Source organism: Trachypithecus francoisi, unplaced genomic scaffold (genome assembly GCF_009764315.1).
Source record: "Trachypithecus francoisi isolate TF-2019V2 unplaced genomic scaffold, Tfra_2.0 Lachesis_group11, whole genome shotgun sequence".
Taxonomy (NCBI): domain Eukaryota; kingdom Metazoa; phylum Chordata; class Mammalia; order Primates; family Cercopithecidae; genus Trachypithecus; species Trachypithecus francoisi.
Genome location: NW_022681456.1, coordinates 38,097,652 through 38,117,832, shown reverse-complemented (window position 1 = coordinate 38,117,832; position 20,181 = coordinate 38,097,652). Strand labels below are relative to the sequence as shown.

At 36.4% G+C, this 20,181-nt stretch overlaps 1 protein-coding gene across 25 annotated transcripts in view; it reads left to right on the top strand.

The window, feature by feature from the left end:
* VEZT (vezatin, adherens junctions transmembrane protein) overlaps window positions 1–20,181 on the top strand; it is an 89,728-nt gene that overhangs the window by 46,081 nt on the left and 23,466 nt on the right. For 16 of the 25 annotated variants that reach the window (XM_033221016.1, XM_033221012.1, XM_033220999.1 and 13 more), the window contains 4 exons: window positions 4,525–4,700; window positions 7,961–8,236; window positions 11,619–11,768; window positions 16,518–16,665. In XM_033221016.1, the coding sequence (XP_033076907.1) occupies window positions 7,971–8,236; window positions 11,619–11,768; window positions 16,518–16,665 (564 nt within the window). In that variant the 5' untranslated portion in view covers window positions 4,525–4,700; window positions 7,961–7,970. Of the gene's footprint in view, window positions 1–4,524; window positions 4,701–7,621; window positions 7,776–7,960; window positions 8,237–11,618; window positions 11,769–16,517; window positions 16,666–20,181 lie in introns of those variants that run through there. The other 9 variants (XM_033221002.1, XM_033221011.1, XM_033221022.1 and 6 more) reach the window with 2 other exon arrangements.

Here is a 20,181-nt window from a genome sequence, read left to right as displayed (position 1 = left end):
AGAAATTGCCAGGTTGGCTTTTGGCGTGAGATTGCTTGACTTTTTCCCCTTGATTGTGACATATTTAAAATGTTAGCTATATAATGAGGACTTCTGTAAGAATGTGGTGAACCATATATCAAACTAAGCTCATGTCCTCTTGATCAGGGTTATATGCCACTTTTAGAGAATAAGATTTTTAATATTAGGTGCATTTAGATATATTTTATTTATCTTCAGTAAAGAGAGTATCTCAATGGAATGCTGATCTTTCTTGAAGATATTGAAGCAGGCCCTCATTTCTTTTATAAGAATACTGGCAATTGCTCTGTGATATCTGAACATTTTACTATTGTTCATTTTTATAGTATTTTTCTTAAGAATTAAAAAAATCCTTGATGGTAGTGGTAATAGCACTTTTTAAGTGCTTTTTAGCCTATAAAGTGCCTTCACACATGTTATCTAATTTGATCCTTATATCAAAAGCCCCATGATATTCCACGGTGATTAAGATCTTTAAAGAATACTGACACATGAATAAGTTTTCTTCTCCATCCCTAAGGAAAAAGAAATCAAAATCTCTTAATTTTTTATCTGTGCCTTCTCATAACCTTTCATTTCATCCAGGCAGAAAGGAATTCCTGAGTACTTTCTCATGCCACTTCCCTATTTAGATTCTAGAAAGATCTTCGTCAATCAAATCAAGTCCAAATTTGTCACGTCAGTACTAAAGAGTCTGCATGATTTGGCCCTAACCTACCTTTCCAGCTTTGTCCACCAGTATTTGTATCAGTGAACTCAGTCTTCATTTTCCTTTATTCCATACTTATTCTGTATGTCTGTGTTTGTGCTTTTATACTGTGATGGAATTCTTTCTGTTTTTTTTTTTCTTGATCCATTGGAATCTTTCAATAAGCACTCCTAGCTTTTTCTCAAAGTTTTCCCAAAACTTCAGCCTGTTGTATCTCTTATTTTCTGCATCAACCTGGTAATAATTATGTTGTGTTCTGTAAGTTTTTATATTGTAATATATCCAACATGTGCTTTTCTTTATTGTTTTAATTATTGCATAGATAGTGACAACAGTAATAGCTAACATACAGTACTTACTATGAGCCAAACACTCCTCTTGGTATTTTATAGATATTGACTTATTTAATCCTCATAACAACCCTATGAAGTAGCTACTGTTATTATCCCAATTTTGCCAAAGAGGAAACTGGCACAGAGAGCCTATTAACATGCTTAAGTTGTGGAGCAAGAATATAAAGCTAGACACTAAGTCTTGGCGCTCAGACTTGTTGAAAATGTGCCAGAGTTTACATAGTACACATCCCAGGAGCATAGAGCCTCCAGCCATGCAGATGATACCTGCTAATACTTAAATTGATCAGAATTAGCACCTTTTCAGTTTCTTCATTTGTTTGAGACCTGGATCTGGGCTTCCCAGTCCAAATAGGACTGTCATGACATGTTTCTTAATTTGCAGGTGTCAATTTTTCTGGTACTTTGATTGTTACATTGTAACACAGTTAACATGTTTTCTGCAGTTCTTATTTTTTATAATCAAAGAGTAATATATAATTTTACATTTTATCCTTAAGAAAGATACTTAATTCATTAATCTGATTCAATTTAAACAGCTATAGTAATCAGAATATAGTTCCAGTTTTTCCTCTATATGAGGCAGTCTAACCACTAAGATAACACTGTTTTAGTTATTTGGAGTGTCTTGGTGCCTTTCAAGTTCATTTGTATGCATAGATGATTGTAGGTTGTTGGTTGATCACTTTTTTTTTTTTTTTTTTGAGACTGAGTCTCATTCTACTGTTCAGGCTGCAGTACAGTGGCACCATCTTGGTTCACTACAACCTCTGCCTCCCAGGCTCAAGCAATTCTTGTGCCTCAACTTTATAAGTAGCTGAGACTACAGGTGCACATCACCAAACCTGGCTAATATGCTGGTCTTGAACTCCTGGCCTCAAGTAATCTGCCCGCCTTAACCTCCCAAAGTGCTGGGATTATAGGGGTGAGCCACCGTGCCCAGTCGGTTTGTCACATTCTTAAATCAGATATTCCTAAAGCTGTTAATACTTCCTCTAAGTATGTTGGTTTTGGGGAGGTGTTATCCCAGTTTTACATGTAAGTCTGATGCCAGGGAACAGTGTTAAAGAAAGTGAATAACTGATTACGCCGAGTATCTGTAAAGAGAGAGCACTCCCGTTGAATATTACTGGCTTTTCCACTCTCTGTCAGCCTTGGCCTTCAACTAGTTAGGCTTCTTCAAAGTTACCTTATATGTGTACATAGAAGTCTCATAAAAGGTATGGTTTAAAGCTTTTGTAGCAAAAGTTTGATTTTTAATACTTGCATTGAATATGGCTGTGTCTAATTGGGGAACCAAATAGTAAGATCAATTTCAGAGATTACTTGAAAAGCTACCATGCCTCATCTCCTGCGCTCCTTTTTTCTCCCCTCTGAACAATAGTATAAAGGGAATTGTGTTGCTCTGTCTTTGTGAAAGTGGGGTGGGATGTCAGATTAAGTGGTTCCTAATGTTAGAATCGGAATTGTAGGAAGAGAAAAGAGGCAATTGTTCAAATATGAAAAGTAAAGGTGCTGCAGAGGTACATACAGAGTGTGTCAGTAGATGGTAAAAAAAAAAAGCCACATCAGGCTAAAAGAAAGATCAACATTCCTTTGAGAAGATGCTCTCTTTTTGGACTGAAGATAAATAAAATATATCTAAATGCACCTAATATTAAAAATCTTATTCTCTAAAAGTGGCATATAACCCTGATCAAGAGGTCATGGGCTCAGTTTGATATATGGTTCACCATATTCTTACTGAAGTCCTCATTATGATCAGCTAGGACTGGAATGTGTGGTGTGGGAATGATTAAATTAACTAAGAAGAGCAAACCTGTTGCCTTCACACTCTAGAGCTAGCGGGTTTTACTTTAATTGCTAACGGCCTTGTCCATCATTCTCTTTATTTTTATCATATAGTAGGATCACTCTAGTACTAAATTTGTTTGTTTGGTTTTGGTTTTTTAATTATTTATTTATTTACTTATTTATTTTTGAAACAGAATCTTGCTCTGTCACCCAGGCTATAGTGCAGTGGCACAATCTCGGCTTACTGCAACCTCCGCCTCCTGGGTTCAGGAGATTGTCCTGTGTCAGCTTCCCGAGTAGCTGGGATTACAGGCACGTGCCACCATGCCCAGCTAATTTTTGTACGTTAGTAGACATGGATTTTCACCATATTGGCCAGGCTGGTCTCGAATTCCTCACCTCAGGTGATCTGCCTGCCTTGGCCTCCCAAAGTGCTGGGACTACAGGCGTGAGCCACTGCACTTGGCCTCTATTTGTTTAAATTTAATACAAAATACAACTTTAAATTTTCTTTTGAGGCAGACTATGTGCAGGGAAACACAGCTACCAAATGCATAGGATTTGAAATCAAAATTCTGGAAAGTTACTTAATTTCTTTGGGCTTTGGTGTTCTCCCCTATATAATGGAGAGGAGGATGATAAGGTACATCACAGGGTTACCATGAGAATTCACCTGTCAGCCCTGAGAGTGCTACCTCATTTCTCACCTCTCTACCATGTGCACTCTGTGCACAATCTATTAATAATATCATCTAGTATTGACGACTCACAGTTCCCCAAATTAGAAAGGCTTTTATCCTGTACTGTCCCACTTCTCCAACTCCTTTGGTCAATTCTTGTTCATCCTTTAAAACTTAGCTCAGGCTTCACCTCTTTTACTTTCTCTGACTTCATTACAGGCTTGGTCCCTCTATGCCATTTTCATAGTACTCTAGGTGTATTTCATCACACTCGTTTGCATGTTATATTGCAACTGTTTACTCTTCGGTTCTCTACATTAAACTATGAACTCTTTAAGAATATATCTTGTTCATTTTGTGTCTTCGGTGTCAAGCCTGGTGCCTGGCTTATGGAAGGTATTCCTTGATACATGAATAGAAAGAAGAGAGGGAGAAATAAATGAGCTGGTATATGTGAAGGCGTTTTGTAAACTATAAAATGCTATGCAAATGTTAGTGTGATTTTACATTGCATTCCTTAATAGTGTATTTTTAAATATCTGAATATCCATTTTTAGGAGGCCTTGATCCTGCTAATAAAATTCTTTAGTATTGACTGGATTGTTACAGCTTCAGGGACAGCATCTTTAATGTTATAGGATTATATTTTCCATGTTGTGCCCTAGCAATTTAATCAATTAGGCTTAACTAGACAGGTTTGTTAATCTGTAATTACTTTTCATCTTGTTATTAAAAATTTATATTTTACATCTGATGGCTCAGTAATGTCTACCTCAATCTTTATTGTTTCACATTTACAGTGAAAATAAAACTCATCTATCATACTGAAGGTAGATTGGACTGTTGTTTCTTCTTGAAGTATCTTCTGAAAATAACACCACTAAATTTTATTAGTACATTAGGAGTTTAGCGTTTATGCAATATTATATATGTGTTAATACCTCTCTTCTGGTATTTTAATGGCAAGGATATTGGATTCCGACTCGACTCATTACATACCATCCTGCAACAGGAAGTCCTGTTACAAGAGGATGTGGAGCTGATTGAGCTACTTGATCCCAGTATCCTGTCTGCAGGGCAATCTCAACAACAGGAAAATGGACACCTTCCAACACTTTGCTCCCTGGCAACCCCTAATATTTGGTACTGTCCAGAAAACACCTATTCTTTGACTACTTACATATAGAGTATTAGCAGAGGAAACCCATCCTCATGCTCTCCATTGTAAAGGCATAAACATTCTATACATTTAACAGTACAATTAAGTAACAATATAGGGGGAGAAGTACCTTTCTAAAATAAATACCATTTAAAGTGAAGCTAGGGAAAAAATCCGATTTGGTTATTATATACTTCCAACTCACTAAAATTAGTTCTGTGCTCAGCAACCTAGCAAATGGGTAATAACAAGTGCCAAAAAGTTACTCTGCCAGGTGTAGTGGCTTATGCCTGTAATCCCAACACTTTGGGAGGCTGAAGTGGTAGGATTGCTTAAGGCTAAGAGTTTGAGACCAGCTTAGGCAACATAGCAAAACCCCATCTCTACAAAACTAAAAAAAATGTGTTCGCGTATGGTGGCATATGTCTGTAGACCTAGCTCCTTGGGAGACTGATGTGGAAGAATTGCTTGAGCCCAGCAGTTGCAGAGTGCAGTGAATCATGATCACACCACTGCACTCCAGCCTGAGCAACAAAGCGAGACGCTGTCTCTAAGGGGAATAAAAAAGAATTTCTTTTACCCATACACCTATGCACATACGTGCATGCAAGCCTATCCTTCTTTATGTTTCTTTATAATTAATAGGTTTTATCATAACTATATTGTAGAGACACCAAGAATAGGATGGGACATGGAGGTAGGCAGTTGATTCTGGATGTGTTAGCTGAGAAAAGATAACAGGAAACATGATTTGATGATTCAGACCATCCTAAAACTTTTCAACCTCTTGAACTATTTGGGTCTAGAGCAGAAGTCCCAGGCAATAATCTTGTTAAAAGAAAAAAAAAGAATGTGTAGCAAAAAGGGATTATATATAAAGAATTATTGATGTCTTCTTCCTATTAAAGTACTTTATTAAATTTGGCATAGAAGGGAGGAATGAATCAAGAAGTACACTAAATCACTGCTCAAACTGTTCAAGTTATATAGGCAGTTACATTCATTGGCCTTAAGGTTCTGTATTTATGTCTTCCCTGTCACACTGACAAATGCTTCATTCTCCAGTCACTCAGATTATGATCATGAAGAAGTAAAGCATCTTATCCTTCAAAAATATGAGAATTTAAGGAGCTGATAGAAGGAACTATAGGTTTTTAAGAATTTACTACTTTACTAAGTTTCCTTTACCCACAAATATAACCAGGCAACTATGAGACCTATAAATGATTTTAGAGTTTACTATTAATATATAAAAATATATGGTGAGATTTTGCTTTATGGTATTACCAGTATTATCTAAAAAGTAAAGGATTCTAAAGGAAATGAGGGCAAATATTTATTTATTTACTTATTTTTTGAGACATGGTCTCACTCTGTTGCTTAGGCTGGAGCACAGTGGTGTGATGTCGGCTCACTGCAGCCTCGGCCTCCTAGACTCAAGTGATCCTCCCACCCTAGCCTCCTAAGTACCTGGTACTCTAGGAGCATGCCACCACACCTGACTAATTTTTGTAGTTTTTGCAGAGACAGGTTTTGCCATGTTGCCCAGGCTGGTCTTGAACTCCTGTAGTCAAGTGATCTGCCTGCCTCAGCCTCCCAAAGTGCTGGGATTACAGGTGCGAGCCCTGCACCTGGCCAGGGCAAATATTTAATAAGAAATTGCGTGTGATTTTCTTTGCAATATGATTGTAACTCTTTCCAAATATTGCTGATGTTTTTCAGATATTCTCAGACACATCCCCCTTATACTCCCCTCTTTCTTTTCTTTTCTTTTTTTTTTTTATTTTGAGACAAGGTCCTGCTGGAGTGCAGTGGCGTGATCTCGGCTTGCTGCAGCCTGCTCAAGTGATCCTTCCGCCTCAGCCTCCTGTATAACTGGGACTGCGGATACATGCCACCACACCCTGCTAATTTTTTAGTTTTTTGTAGAGAAGGGGTCCCACTGTGTTGCCCAGACTGGTCTCAAACTCCTGGGCTCAAGTGGTCCTCCCACCTGTTCCTTTCAAAGTGCTGAGATTACAGGCGTGAGCCACTGTGCCTGGCCCCCTCTTTCTTATATATACACATTTTCACCAAAGCATTCATTGCTTTAAAGATGTATTTTAGTCTGTTAGACTTGTAATTGATATGAATTTAAAAATGTGTGCATATTTTTATTTCAATTAAAGCGGCATAAAAGTACAAACCTTGTCCATATCATGGTCTGTGGTAAGTATGTATATTCCAAATTAATGATGATGATTATTTAAAATTAGAGGACTTTATTCAAACAATTACTCATCAAGTGTGTATCATTTCTAATTGGAAAAATATGTACATATTCTTGACATAGTATGTGTTTCTATGCAAATAAAGTTTGATTTTAGGAAAAGGGATTTATAATATCTCTGAAATAGTATTTTTACTTTTAAATCTATAAAATTGGATTTTAAAAATCTCTAATTTGCTTTTTAGGTTAAGTATTCCATATCTTTTATATTTTTTTAAAAGTGGTTTCAGAAGATGCCTATTGTTATATTATCATTTTTATTAATGTCATAAAGAGAAATGTAGCAATTTCTTTGGGGTCACAGAAGAGGGTTTGGCTCAAATTAGAAGTAACTGTTTCAAACTTTTGGTAAAATCTTCACAGAAGACTTGGTGTCAGAGGAAGGTTTGAACGAATAGGATTGTGGTATTAAATATAAGATGACACCAGGCAAAAAGGAAAGAGAAGGAAGAGATTTTCTGGTTTACAATGCTTGGAGTTGAGGGCTAGGATGCTGATCTGACTCAAGACATGACCTGGGCCAACTTCTGAAGGATTTTGTAGACTGAGCTAATGAAGTTTGATTTTATCCTGCAGGCAACAGGTGGTATTTCTAGCTCCAGACTCTGTGTATGTGGGAAGTGTAGAGGCCTTTTGTTGGTTCTGCCCAGCATTCAGTCACCACCTACAGATAATTTCTTTGAGTTTCTTTTGTGAAATCAGCTTTATGTGATTCGAGAAGACACCTGTTTTCTTACCTAAACTTATCAGCTCGGATGTTAATACCTAAGCACTATTGTCTAGTTGCGAGGTATTTTAAAAATCTTTCATATCACCTTCTTAAATGTCATATTTTTTTAAGTTATGTGTTACAAAGAAACTAGCATTTTATTTGTTTAGTAAACCTAAATTTAAATTTTGTTTTTACTGATTAAAGTAACTCATCTTTCTTTCTCTAATCTGATGCATATCATTTTCTTCCTTTCTTGTTCCCAGGGATCTCTCAATGCTATTTGCCTTCATTAGCTTGCTCATTATGCTTCCTACTTGGTGGATTGTGTCTTCTTGGCTGGTATGGGGAGTTATTCTATTTGTGTATCTGGTCATAAGAGCTTTGAGATTATGGAGGACAGCCAAACTACAAGTGACCCTAAAAAAATACAGTGTTCATTTGGAAGATATGGCCACAAACAGCCGAGCTTTTACTAACCTTGTGAGAAAAGCTTTACGTCTCATTCAAGAAACCGAAGTGATTTCCAGAGGATTTACACTGTGAGTTCATTTTTTATTTTGTTTCTTAAATGATTATTTTCTACGCCGTAAAGGAGAATATTTATTACCTATTTTCATTTCTATGTTGCATTTATAGGAAAAAAGTGCTTTTCTCTTTAGTACTTACTAAAGTCAATTAATTGCTAAGTGAAGGAATAAATACATTATGTGCTAGATTTAATATCTAGTATGATTCTGCTTATCTGCTTTGAGGAACTAAAGTACTTTGGAGATCCTGATTATTTCTGTATGTTACCATGTGATTATATGAGATAATATATAGAGAGTGTCTAATACTGAACCTAACGTGCAGTAAATGCTTGCTCCCATTACTCCCTTTCAAATGCCTTCTTTATGATAGACATATCTGCTATAAATGCATTTTGAAAACTCTTGACATGTGCTAATAACTGTTTAGGTAATATTAGCAGATATTACAGCACTGATACTCTCAGAATATCATGCAAATAATGATGTTTTCCATTCTCACAAGAAAGTAAATATTCACCAATCTAGCTGTAAGTATATTAAGCTATAGGATATACTGGCTGCTTAGTCTATTATTAGAGGGAAAGTTACATTTATTGAGCACCAAGTATATTCCATATACTATGCTAGTCACTTTTGCATACAACTGAAGGCATAGAATTATAAATGGTAAATATTCATATCCATTCCATCTGATTCTAAACCCAGCTTGCAGTACACTGGACACCTGCCAAACACTAGCAGATGACAGTTGTCTGCTAGTATATTTAATAATTTATATAACCTATATAACTTTTGCAATCTATAGGTGGGAGAAAGTGAGCATATGGTGAGGAACATTCATGGCTCTTAATTAATTGTATCTAGAAAATCATGAAAAGAGGGAGTGAAGAACCTCTGGTAGCCATCGTATCCTTCACTCTGTTCTGCTCTAGAACACTACACAATCTTGACATAAACACTGTTTCTAGAAAATCATGGAACAGAGAAATGGAAGAATCCCAGTAGTTATCTTGTTCTTTACTCTCGTGTTCTACATACAATCCCAAGACATAAGACGGATTTTATAATTTCTCTTTCTTCTCAATCAAAGTATAAAAGTCAGTCAGGCGGCATGAGGCATGAGGATGCATGAGGCATGAGGCATGAGGCATGAGGATCACTTGACCCCAGGAGTTCAAGACTACCCTAGGCAATCTAGCAAGACCCCATCTCTACAAATAATAAAAAATTAGCCAGGGGCCGGGCGCGGTGGCTCAAGCCTGTAATCTCAGCACTTTGGGAGACTGAGATGGGCGGATCACGAGGTCAGGAGATCGAGACCATCCTGGTGAACACGGTGAAACCCCGTCTATACTAAAAAATACAAAAAACTAGCCGGGCGAGGTGGCGGGCGCCTGTAGTCCCAGCTACTCGGGAGGCTGAGGCAGGAGAATGGCGTGAACCCGGGAGGCGGAGCTTGCAGTGAGCTGAGATCCGGCCACTGCACTCCAGCCTGGGTGACAGAGCGAGTCTCCGTCTCAAAAAAAAAAAAAATTAGCCAGATGTGGTGGCACACACCTGTAGTCCCAGCTACTCGGGAGGCTGAGGCGTGAGGATCACTTCAACCCCAGGAGGTTGAGGCTGTAGTGAGCCAAGATTACGCCACTGCATTCCAGCTTGGGCAACAGAACTGGAGACAACAGATTCTGTCTAGGCTGGGCAACAGACTTGGTCTCAAAAAAAAAAAAAAAGTATAAAAGTCCTTAGCATCTATTGATTTTTGTCCTTCCATTAGTTGAAGTCTGCTTCTTATTGACTTAAAGGATAGCACGTTTTTAAGTTGTTTGAGTGTCAAATTTTAAAAGTTTTTAAAAATCATGCTTAAAATATGTAATAGTTCCTTTGTATTTTATTGAGAGGACTGACTGGTTAAACAAAGTGGTTTTGTGTTCAACTGATGGTTAGGCGTGTATAGAGGATTCTGTGCCTTGTGTCATTTTCCAACTTTATCTGTCCCCATGGAATTTGCATGAAGAGGTAAAGTGGGCCAGTTAGACTTGATTTACCTCCAGATTATGACTTCTACCCATTCAGATGACAGACGGGGAGAAGAAGTATTGGAAGAAATTGTGCTTCCTTTGTCTGGATAATGGGTTGAAAAATGAGGAATAATAAATCTTGAATCATAATTTTTTAGACATTTTCAAAATTAGACAGTTTTTAAAACTGATTTAGTATAATGGAGCACAAGCAGTAGTGCCATATATTGAAATCATGAATGCTGTTTTGTTTCTGCCTCAGATTGTCCTCTCTCACAAATAATTGAAACCTTTTTTGCCTTCATTCCCTTATCTTAACATAAGCCTGTCAGTCATCATCCTCTGCTTCTTATAGATTTTTTAGAATTTGCTTTTTATAGATTTTTAATACCTGAACACATTTTAGTATGGTTTAACATTTTTAAAGTTTTGAATTAGGTGTCTTGTTTTATAACTTTGTAGTTATAGAATAAGGAATTTACAAATGCCAATATTTTGTTTTACTGTTGGGAAAGATTACTGGTTAGGTGAAAAAATTTATCTGATAACCAGGTATTTACTCATGCATACTGTAAGTTATGAAATGTAATACATTGTATGTCATTGTTACAAATTAGGTACTTCCCATTAATCTTATGGGAAGTGCCATGAAATGTGCTTCCTCTTGAACAGCTTTGAGAGTAGCTATGCTACTATGTAGTAACCCTTACTTTGCCTTTCTACTTGCATTCCCCTGTTGGCCACTGGTCCTGTTATCTTTCCACGTTCCCTACTTCATTTTGAGTAGGTAAGTGCCAGTGGCAGCAGGTGGGTAAGTAATTTTACCCTACTTTTATGAATGTACAGAATGTATTTCTATGTAGTATTTTTTCTGTACAAGTGACCAAAATATGATCAGTGAACATATGTAATGAACATATGTAAATGTATATTAAGAATTTGAAAGTGTTTATAATTAAGGTCTTCATACTTCCTATGGATATAGGTTTTGAAAACTGAATAATGAAGTAGCTTTTCTCCAATGTATTTTAGCAAGCATAGTGTGTATGTAAAAAAGATGTGAATTCTTAATAAATATTTCTACATTTCTGTGATATCTGAGCCAAAATCCATTATTTCCGCACATCAGAGGAAGCCTTTACTCTTTGAGATTTTAATTTTTTGTCTTTTTTTTTTTGGTGGCTGTCTATATATATACATATATATATTCACAGAAATGACTATTTTATGAGACCTGAGTTGACATACTTATAATCATTTTCTAGTAAAGATAATGATAGAGGAATTTGTTTTCTACATTTAATAGAATTGTGGATTTAGGAAACAAAAACTTTAGGACACCTGTACAGTTGTATCACATTTTACTTTTCAAGTTTGCTTGACAGGGTCAGTGCTGCTTGCCCATTTAATAAAGCTGGACAGCATCCAAGTCAGCATCTCATCGGTCTTCGGAAAGCTGTCTACCGAACTCTAAGAGCCAACTTCCAAGCAGCAAGGCTAGCTACCCTATATATGCTGAAAAAATATCCTTTTCTGTTTACATATGAAACTAAGCAATGTTTCTGGAGTCCCGAGTATAGATATTATAGTTGTATAGATATTATAGAGTATAGATATTATACTATATATTATATATTATAGAGTATAGATATTATAGTTCTGAATGTTTACTGTAAACTGAGATTGCCTATTTTGAAACTAATTTCCATCATTACGTCTATGTTAAAACTGGAAATGCATTCCTGGGGGAATGACAATAACAGACAGGAAGAAAGTTCTGTTCTTTTGTGGCTGCTTTTTAAACAAGGAAAAAACTTGAAGTCTCTTCCTTTACTCATCCAAAGAATGAAGTCAAAAGAGCCTGGCTTTGCTAGGTCTGATATTTTAAACAAATTTCTCAACATGGCAGATTTGCATCATGGCATGTTAATAAACTGGCAACTGGAAATCCTTCCCTTTTCAAAAAAGCAGGTTCTAGGAGAAGAATGGCTAAGTTCAAACACTGACTGTATCAGTTACTCCCTAAGTGACCTTAAACAAGTTTCTTAACCTCTCTGTACCTTGCTTTAGTCATGTTTAAAATGACAATAATAACATCATCTTCCTTATTGGATTTCTGTTAGGATCAAATGAGTTAATGCATGTAAAGTGATCAGACATCATCTATCATGTAGTAAGCACCCAAAGACTGTATGACAATAAAGTCTGTCACTTAAATTTATTAAAATAGGAAATTAGTTCTAATAGCCAGAAAAAAAAAGGCATATAAGAGCTTTATTTTAGTAAAGACATATAGATAAGTTAAATCCTGACTAAATAGAAGGCAAAAAGACAACTTTGCCACTTCAGGATGCTGAGTATTGTAGCAGTGATAAATATAATACTCAAAGTTTACAGGGTGCTTTATGTTCTATCATGTCCTTATACAAACCTTTATAGCTAGATTTTCTTGTCTCCATTTTATGAGAAAACTAAAATAGAGGTTAAGTGACTTGTGCAGTATCATACAACTACTAACAGATGAAGTTGTGTCTTGACTGTAGAACTTATGACTTGAAACCATTTTCCTCTCTCTCTATATATATGGAAATGTCATAGATATATTTATCTCTAGATATATATCCATATAAGATATATATCTTATATGGACGAAACTGATATATCTAGATATATATATCTTATAGGTCAAAACTGATATATCTAGATATATATATATATATATATATAAATGAAATGGAGAAAAAGCATTTTAATTTTTATCAATAACTTGTCCATTTTATTCCCCCATTGCCTACATGCTGGCCTGCTATAGGTCAACCATTCTTCCAAGTGCTAGGAAAACTGAGTAAAAATATGTACTACCTACTTCTAAAGACTTTTGAGTGTAATCAATAGAGAAATCAGTATTCATAATTTGATGTAAGTGCCATGGGTGCCTTCCAACATAGCAGGGCAACATACTCAGTTTATGGGGTCAGAGAAGGCTTTCAGGGAGGTGACATCTACATTGAGCTTCAGAGAATGAATAGAAGTTGGCCATGAGGATAAGAGTCTGCATCAGGTAGAAGGAAGCAAAAACATATGGAAAGAAATAGAGATATGACAGTATGGCATGTGAACTGTTGGTCATTCAGTCAGTATTTTTTGAGCACAGACTGCCACACAATATGCTCATCACTAGACGTACAGTGGTAAACATAATAGACGTGATCCCTGCCTTATGGAGCTTGTAGTTCAGTGTGGGTTAGGGCCTATCAAAGACTACAGATTATATGAGTTCTTTGTGCCAGTCATTTTTCTAGAAACTGGGGACCTAGCAGTGAACAAGATAGACAAGATCGTTATTCTCGTGGAGCTTACCTTCTAGTAGATGAAATAATCAATAAAAGATGGACTTGGTGTGGTGGCTCATGCCAGTAACCCCAGCACTTTCGGAGGCTGAGGTAGGAGGATGGCTTGAGCCCAGGAGTTTGAGACCAGCCTGAACAATATAGTGAGACCCTGTCTCTAAAAAAAAAAAAAAAAAAAAAAAAAAATTGTTTTAAATTAGCTGTATTTAAAACACCTGCAGTCCCAGCTACTTGGGAGGCTGAGACAGCAGGATTCCGTGAGCCCAAAAGGTCAAGGCTGCAGTGAGCTGTGTTTGTGCCACTGCAACTCCAGCCTGGGCAGCAGAATGAGAGCCTGTCTCAAATAAACTAAAATAAAATAATAAATGGACAGATGGGATTCTTCAGATAAAACAGTTATTATGAAGAAAAAGAAACGGGGGAATAGGGTACAGAATGATTGGTGGGGTGCTGCTTTTTATTAGATGGTAAGAGAAGGCCTCTTTGAGGAGCTAGCATTTAAACTGAGTTTTGCATAATGAGAAAGGTCTGGAGGAAGAGTATGCCAGTTAGATAGACCAGTGAGTAGAAAGATCTTGTGGCAGGAATGAATTTAGCATGATTGGAGTATAAAAAGAAGACCATCATGAGTTGAGCACAGTAAGTTGGAGGTTAGAGTATGAAATGAAACTCAGAGGTAGCCAGGGGCCAGATCATATTCTCCATATAAGAAACCTTAATAAATTTAACTAAAAAAGAATCCACCAGTCATTTTGAGAAGACCAGTAAGATATGTAAACCCTTGTTTGCCTGATCAAAGTAAAGAGCAGAAATATACAAGATTAATAATGAGAACACAGTGGTAACCATGGATATAGAAGACATTAAAATAACTGGAAGGGGATATTATATGCAGCTCCACAGCAACAACTTTAAACGTGTAGGGGAAAATGGTTCTTTTCATTTCTTTTGAGACAGTGTCTCACTCTGTCACCCAGACTAGAGTGTGGTGGCATGATCACGGCTCACTGTAGTCTCATTCTCATGCGATCCTCCTGCCTTAGCCTTCCGAGTAGCTGGGACCAAGGCACACGCTACCACACCTGGCTAGGTTTTTTTTGTGTTTTTTAGAGACAGGGTTTCACCATTTTGCCCAGGTTGGTCTCGAACACCTGGGCTCAAGGGATCCCACACTGCTGGCATTATAGGCATGAGCCACTGAACCCAGCCTCATTTCTTATCAAAATAAAAATCTGCAAAATTGACCTAGGAAGAATTTTAAAACTTGAAGAGATTGGACATGGGATAAAGAATACTCAATTTTAAAAAGAAAACACCTGGTTTATATGTAGACAATGGAAAATATGAAACTATTTTTAAAAAACAGTGATAGAGTTCTTAGTGCTCTACTGTGGATCTCCAAGTTATATTAAGCGAAAAAAATCAGAAAGTGCATGGATCGGTATTTATCGTATCCTTCAATTTGTGCATAAAAGGGACTGTGTGTTTATACAGGGATAAATATGTATGTATGTGTTTGTGTACATACATGCATATATACCTACATATCTCCAGATACACATTTATATTTGAATTTTATGTATGTATACATAAAAAATCTTGGAAGGTAGTGGTAAAAGGAATTGCCTTTGCATTTGGATAGTGGAACTACATGGCTAAGGCATAGAGGTGGAAAGTAGTTTTTGCTGTATCCCTTAATACCTCATGAATTTTGAACCCTGTGAATATATTACTTATTCAAAAGCAAAGTGAATTTAAAATTTTTTAACTACCAGATCCAGATGATTTTATAGTTAAAAAAAAATTTCAGACTACAGGAAAGGTTAGAAAGTTTCCCTATATCATTTTATTTATGAAAATACTGTAATCTCAATACCAAAACATGTTGTATTACAAAGAATAAAAACCAGTTTTATTACAAAGAGTATAAGACAGTCTCATAAATGGAGATACAAAATGTTTAAATGGAATATTTATAAATTTAATATTGGATTGTATCAAAAGATTATTATAATATAACCAAATAGGAATATGCTAGAAATGCAAAAATGGTTCACGATCAATTATTATATGGATGTAATTATTTAGAGAAACAATTAAAGGGAAAATCATTATTGATTTTGATGTGTCTGTAAGGATGAGGGCAGAGGAAACCTACCAGTAATCTATGTCAAACAAGCTAGATAGAACAGGCCTGGTGCCACTTGTATCAGTCTGTGTATTTCAGATAACATTCAACTAATAATGTCCTGCAGTATACAGACTGAGAGGAAAAGGGTATTTGCTGTAGCATAGTGAGAACCCTGAACCAAGACACAATAAAGTGCCCAATACAGCTTCAAATGGTAGGTGTCAAAAATAACGGGGCCGGGTGCAGTGACTCACACCTGTAATCCCAGCACTTTGGGAGGCTGAGGCGGGGAGATCACTTGAGGCCAGGAGTTCGAGACCAGCCTGGAGAACATGGCAAAACACCATCTCTAGAAAAAAATGCAGAAATCAGCTGGGTGTGGTGGCGCATGCCTGTAATATCAGCTACTTTAGAGGCTGAGGCAGGAGACTTGCTTGAACCTGAAAGGCTGGGGTGGTAGTGAGCCAAACTGGTGCCACTGCACTCCAGTCTGTGTGACAAAGCAAGACTCCGTCTCAAAAAAATGAATAAATAACATCACTTTAACCCTTTTGAAGAGTTGAACTTTTAATTTTTTAGACATTAAAAATTGTATCCACAAGTATCCAAGATATCTGAGGTATTATGTTAATATATTAGATATTTAAAATTAATTTTTGTTTAAAAACTACAGTAAATCTCCTCATCCAAAAGTTCAGAATAAAGATTAGTAAATGTGATGTAGGACAATTTCACTGTATCTTTTATGCTTTCATGAAAAGGCTTTGCTGATTGCCTTAACCTAATTTAACCTACCCCCTGAACTCTGAGAGTGACAATGTAACCAACTACATCTGTGTGGTGCCTTTTAAGGAGCTGGGCCTTGGACTTAGTGAAGAGCAGATTTCAGAAGAGGAAGCACATAACTTTACAGATGGCTTCAGCCTGCCCGCATTGAAGGTAATCCATTTGTGGAAGGGAAGGGAAGGGCTAAAGAAAAGATAGATGCACTTGGATTGTGTCTATGCTTTCTGAATGTAAATGGTGCGCCTGTTCCCCTCATTGTTTGCTGCACGCCATCATCATAAATGCACGGGTGATGTTTGTAACACTGTCTTTAAGTGCCGAGAGCATAATCTTTATTATGGATTGGAAGAGGAGATCCTTAGATTTTGATCTCCAAATACTTAAAATGCTTAAAGAAATGCCTTAAATTAGAGTTTGGAGATAAGTGAATTTACTTTAATTGGAGACCAATTTGAGTGATTTTATAACTAGCCATTTGTTTCAACAAACATGGATAATGTGTTATCTCCAAAATTCTTAAGATTTTTTTTCATACATTAAAAGCCACATGAAAGGGTACATTTAGCTGAACTGACAGTTCACAAAAAAAGAAACACAGGCTAGTCCCAGTGAGGTTGTATTTTACAACGAATTGATCACAACCAGTTACAGATTTCTTTGTTCCTTCTCACTCCCGCTGCTTCATTTGACTAGCCTAAAAAGAAAAAACAAGAAAAGAAGAAATACAAATGGCCAATAAATATGATACAAATTTTTCATTTTAGTAATGAAAGAACACAAATAAAAATAATAAGCTGACCATTTTGCCAAGGATATTGAAAGTTGGTAATTTCATTATCATTGAAGATTCAGGGAGACCTCACACAGACCAGTGGTGAAAGTATAAACTGGTTCACTTTAGCATTGAATACCAATCTTCATACAGGTGTATGAAGCAAAATTGCTTTATTCTAGCAATTTTAATTTGCCCTTACAGATTTATCTCAGAAAGTAACCAAAGATATACCAAAAGTATGTTCATGACATTACTATAGCAGCCATCATTGGAAACAAATTTTTTTGTTTTTGTTTTGAGACAAAGTCTCACTCTGTCACCCAGGCTGGAGTACAGTGTGACTTAGTCACAGCTCACTGCATCCTCAACCTCCCCAGGCTCAGTGATCCTCTTACCTCAGCCTCCCGAGTAGCTGGGACTACAGGTACATGCCACCACACCTAACTAATTTTTGTATTTTTTGTAGAGATAGGGTTTCGCCATGTTGCCCAGGCTGCTCTCAAACTCCTGAGCTCAAACGATTTGCCCACATCAGCCTCCCAAAGTGTTGGGATAACAGGCATGAGCCACCTCACCCAGCCTCCAATAGTATTTTTAAGACATTGATCCAAATGTCTTAAGTTCCTATTAAGTGTTGAATAAACTCTCCTTATATGTTTCTTTGTTTTTAGTTTTTAAAATTTCGCTTGATACCATGAAAATTAGTGCAAGTATTGTTAGCATTTATCAAGATCCATTTTGTTTTGAGACTGTATTGACTTCCATATCTTTTACATTTTCTAAATCAACGTAAGTATTCTAATTATCTTGTTTGTTTTCTTTCTCTCCTGCTTAAAATTTGCTTTGACCTATTCTTACTCCCATTTTAACTCGTCTCAATAAATGGCACCTCAAAACTTAAACTAGAAACCTGGACACCATCTTTCTTGTCCCTCTTTTTGCCCACTCGGATCCAGTCTGTTAGCAGATTCTTACTTATACCTTGAAAATGTATTTTAAACCCATCCACTTTTTTCTGTATCCAACCCTGCAGCCCCACCATCCTAGTCCCAGCCACCATCATTTCTTACTTAGGCTGCTGCAGTACTTTCCTCAATTCTCTAAAGTTTTTTCAGAATGCAACTTGACATGTAAAGAGCCTTTTAAATGATTTATCCTTTGAATTTGTAATTCCCCTTCTACAAACTGCAGGAAATTATTCTAAACATAGTCAAGCGTTATATACCAAGTTGCTTGTTCACTTTGTGTTTATAATGGTGCACAATGGAACACTGCCTGAAAGTTCAAAAATAGAGGTGTGGCTGCGTGAGTCATGCCAGAGCCACATGGTGAACCATTGTGTAGCAGCTATAGCTTGCTCGTGACAATTCTGTAAAAACTTGGAGAAACATCTGTTACCAGTGAAACAATCAGGATATATAAGTGTATATGCAATATGGCCACAACCCTGTTTAAAAAAAAAAATAAGGAGAAAATACCAAGATATATATAGCTACTCTTCGGGATGGTGGGACTATAGGTAATTTCACCCCCTTTCAAATTTAATATCCTAACCATGCTTTGTTCTTTAAGGAAAATAAATATTTTTTTCAAAGTACAATTTAAGAGATTCTTAATGTGGAAAACTGAGCAAACCTGGGTTTATATTTTAGCCCTGACTGACTAGCCATTTGCCTTTGAATAAGTTATTCTTTAAACTTACGTCACCTGTGAAAAGGAGTTGCCATCCCTGCCTTATAAGGTGTTAGATTAAATGAGAAGACATATTAAATACCTCAAACAGGGCTTGTCATATAATGGGTACCCCCAAATGGTAATAGCTGTTATTCTTTAAGAAGGACTTGGAGAAAGAATTATAGTATTTCATTTCCTTTTAAATTACTTTTTGTTAACTCAAGATGCCTTGGAGATTTTTTCTTTATGCTGTTGATGTACTGTTTTTAAAAGCATATTAAATCCTGAATTGTACTCTAGCTTAAGTACAGGCAGCAAAGAGAAGTTGTGGACCCTGTGGAGTCAGATTTTCCAGGTTTCACTCTAGCTCCATTATTTGACTACTGTGTGGTCCCAAGCAAATCATTGTTTCTGATTGTTTCTGTGTTTATTAAAATGGGATAATTGCAATGCTTGCCTCCAAAGGATTAGATGTTTGTCAGTTCAGTGCCTGGTGTAGAGTAAGCAATTAATAAATGTTAGCTGATTTTTGAAATTCTATCTGATATGACCTGCTCTGAAACGTGAGACTTGTTCTCTGTTGCTGTATCCCCATCCTGCCTTCCAACAATGATATAGCTAGATTCTTTTTGCTTACTCAGTGTTTTACAAATCAAAGTATAATAGTATTTTTATATTTCTTTTACTTTTACCTATAACTAACCTGTAACCAAACTCAATAATTGTATTACAGTTACCACATTTATCAGGCTCTGCAAGGAACCTTATCTTGAGGAACTTTATAGACTTTGCAAACTGTTGAAAACCCCTGTAATGTTCAAAAACCGTGTGTTGTCCCCTTCTGTAGTTGCCACTGTATTGTTATTCAGATAAGAAATTTAAAAATAGATTTTGTAAATTAAATTTTTAAAAGCACATTGCCCCCTCTAAAGAAAATACATTTTGGATTTATTTTTTATTGTTAACATATCTTCCCTCAGGAAAGTTTAGTGATAGCAAGTATTGCACCTTTGGAAAGAAAAGCAACCTCCGAATTGTAGCCTGAGGAGACATAAATGAAATACAGGTTAAATATTTCTTATCCAAATTGCTTGAGACTAGAAGTGTTTTGGATTTTGGATTTTTTCAGATTTTGGAATATTTGCATTACACATTGAGATTGAGCATCCCTAATCCGAAAATTTGAAATTTGAAATGTTCCAATGAGCATTTCCTTTAAC